General features: G+C 62.9%; 2 protein-coding genes across 2 annotated transcripts; one reads left to right on the top strand and one right to left on the bottom strand.

Moving 5' to 3' along the window:
• Positions 1 to 230: 230 nt before the first annotated feature.
• AMSG_01000 (uncharacterized protein) lies at positions 231 to 1216 on the top strand (the record flags this gene model as incomplete). The annotated part of the gene is made up of 3 exons (XM_013906723.1): positions 231 to 300; positions 471 to 757; positions 799 to 1216. 3 exons carry the CDS (start codon positions 231 to 233, stop codon positions 1156 to 1158), a joined length of 717 nt encoding a protein of 238 aa, XP_013762177.1. The 3' UTR covers positions 1159 to 1216.
• An 86-nt stretch (positions 1217 to 1302) lies between these two features.
• Positions 1303 to 2192, bottom strand: AMSG_00999 (uncharacterized protein; the record flags this gene model as incomplete). Its single annotated transcript, XM_013906722.1, has 3 exons — positions 1303 to 1389; positions 1473 to 1767; positions 1918 to 2192. 3 exons carry the CDS (start codon positions 2190 to 2192, stop codon positions 1303 to 1305), a joined length of 657 nt encoding a protein of 218 aa, XP_013762176.1.
• Positions 2193 to 2243: the final 51 nt, after the last annotated feature.

The following is a 2243-nucleotide window of genomic DNA, read 5'->3' as shown; positions in this document are numbered from 1 at the left end:
TTCGCCCCCCCCCCCCCGCCCCATCACACGGAGCACCCCACTCGAGACGACACCGACACTGAGTCGAGACGACCATGCCCGGCCCTGTGGTGAGCTCGACACCACCGCTGCCATCCGGACGGGTGTGGGTGGTGCCCAGTGGAGGAAGCAGCCAAGGCCATCTGCTGCGGCTCCCTCACCCGCGAGCTTATGACCGCCTGGTGTACTACCTGCTGCGGGGAACGCGGCTGATGGAGGTCAACGCGTACATGGCCCACAAGGACAAGGCCTCGTGGTTTGTTAATGATCGTGTTCATACAGGTATGCGGCGGTTCAAGGGTGTAGGGGAGGATGGGGGAGGGGGGGGGAGGAAGGGGGGGGTGGAGGCGGTGTATGTGTGTAGATTCATTGCGTCGGGCTGACTGACGGGAGAGGGGAGGGACATTGGGGGCTGACATGGGGCATCGGGGGCTGACATGGGGAGGGTGTAGATGGCAAGATGTATGCTGCAACGCCATTTGATCCGCTGTTTCTGATGCTGGCGGTGCTGGAGCGGTGTCCGAGCATTGAGACATCGTTCCATCGACGGGACCAGATCCTCAGTTGCGAGTCGTGCCCGGCGCTCGGGCGGACGCTCGGGGCGCTGGTGGCGGACTTTAGCCCGCTGTGCGAGCGCAAGGGCAAGGAGGCGGTGGGCGATGACAGCTCGCTTTGGCGGCTGGACGAGGCGCGTGTGGTCGCATGGCTCAAGACCAAGGTCGAGGCGGTGGTGGCGGCGGTGAGCGCGCAGGGCGACGACGATGACTCGGGGCGAGCGAGATGGCGTTGGTGTCTGCGGCGGCGGTCTCAGGCTTCCGCTCGTCGTCGGCGCGCAACAAGAAGCGCAAGCGGAGCGACGAGCTTGCAGGCTTTGCCGTCGCGCTGGTCTCAGACTACGTGTCGGAGACGTGGGCTGCCAAGCTGAGCGAGGCAGTGACCGGGGTGACGACGAGCGGCGACCGGGCAGCAGCAGCCAAGAAGGCCAAGACAAGCGCGAGCAGCGGGGCGGCAACCGATGCCGACATTGCACCGCTGGAGGACTACTCCAAGGGATTCAAAAAGTCGAGCTCGACCGCGTCGGCTGCGTCCAAGATGACACCGGCGCAGAAGCGGCTGTCGCAAACGAACCTGAAGGGGTGAAGAAGCTGAGTGCGTTCTTTGGGGCGCCACAGTGAACGTGCAATGTAAGAGAGAGAGAAAGTGGGAGGAGGGGCTGTTGTGTATGTACGCCTGGAGTGGCAGAGGAGGGGAGAGAGAGAGAAGCAGAGAGAGAGGGCTAAGCCATCACGAGTCATCGAGATGGGCGCGGGCGTCCTCAACGTACGCGTCGGACTGGAGATACTCCTTGAAGACCTCGACGCCCTCGATGTACTTTCCTTGATCTCGTCGATGAGCGGGTTGCCGCCGAGGCGGAGGAGGGTGAGCTGTGAGAGTGAGCCGATCTCGGCGGGGACGACGACGAGATCGTTCTGCATCAGCGAGAGGTCGTGCAGCTGCGAGAGGTTGCCAATGGTGCTCGGGACCGAGGTCAGCTGGTTGTTGGTGACGTAGAGAATCTCCAGGTTCTCCAGCCGGCCGATGTCCTCGGGAAGCTCCTCAAGCAGGTTGTCGGAGAGGTAGAGCTCGTGCAGGGTGTTGAGCAGGCCGATCTGGTTGGAGATCTCGGTCAGCTTGTTGCAGGAGAGATCAAGGAAGACAAGGGCGTTCATGCCGCCAAATCCGCGAGGAAGCGTCGGCAGCATGTTGCATCTGTAGAGTCAAGCAATCGAGAGTGAGTGGGTGGTGTGCAAGCCGCCATGGCTTCAAAAAGGAGCTCTCCGCAGGCAACGAGCTGCGCTGGGGGGAGAGCGTGGAGGGGGAGTGGGAGGGGGGGGGGGGCGAGTACGGCAGTGAGCATACGCGACGTTGAGGCGGGCGAGGTTGCGAAGGCGGGTGATGGTGGAGGGCAGCTCTGTGATCTTGTTGAGGGAGACGTTGAGCGAGGTGAGCGAGGACATGTTGCCGAGCATGTCCGGGAGATCCTTCAGCGAGTTTGCGGAGACGTTGAGGAGGAGGACCTCGTCGAGCTGGCCGACTTCGTCAGGCAAGTCGGAGATGCCCTTGCCATGCAAGTCAATGACCCTCTCGCCCTTCTTCTTGGCCTTGTCCAGCTGCTTCACCAATTTGTTGCCCATGGTATGGTCTGCCCACGCGCGTCGAGTGTCCCCTCTTCCCCCCCCCCCCCC

The sequence above is a fragment of the Thecamonas trahens genome (genome assembly GCF_000142905.1).
Source record: "Thecamonas trahens ATCC 50062 unplaced genomic scaffold supercont1.4, whole genome shotgun sequence".
Taxonomy (NCBI): Eukaryota; order Apusomonadida; family Apusomonadidae; genus Thecamonas; species Thecamonas trahens.
This window is presented reverse-complemented; position numbering and strand designations above follow the sequence as displayed.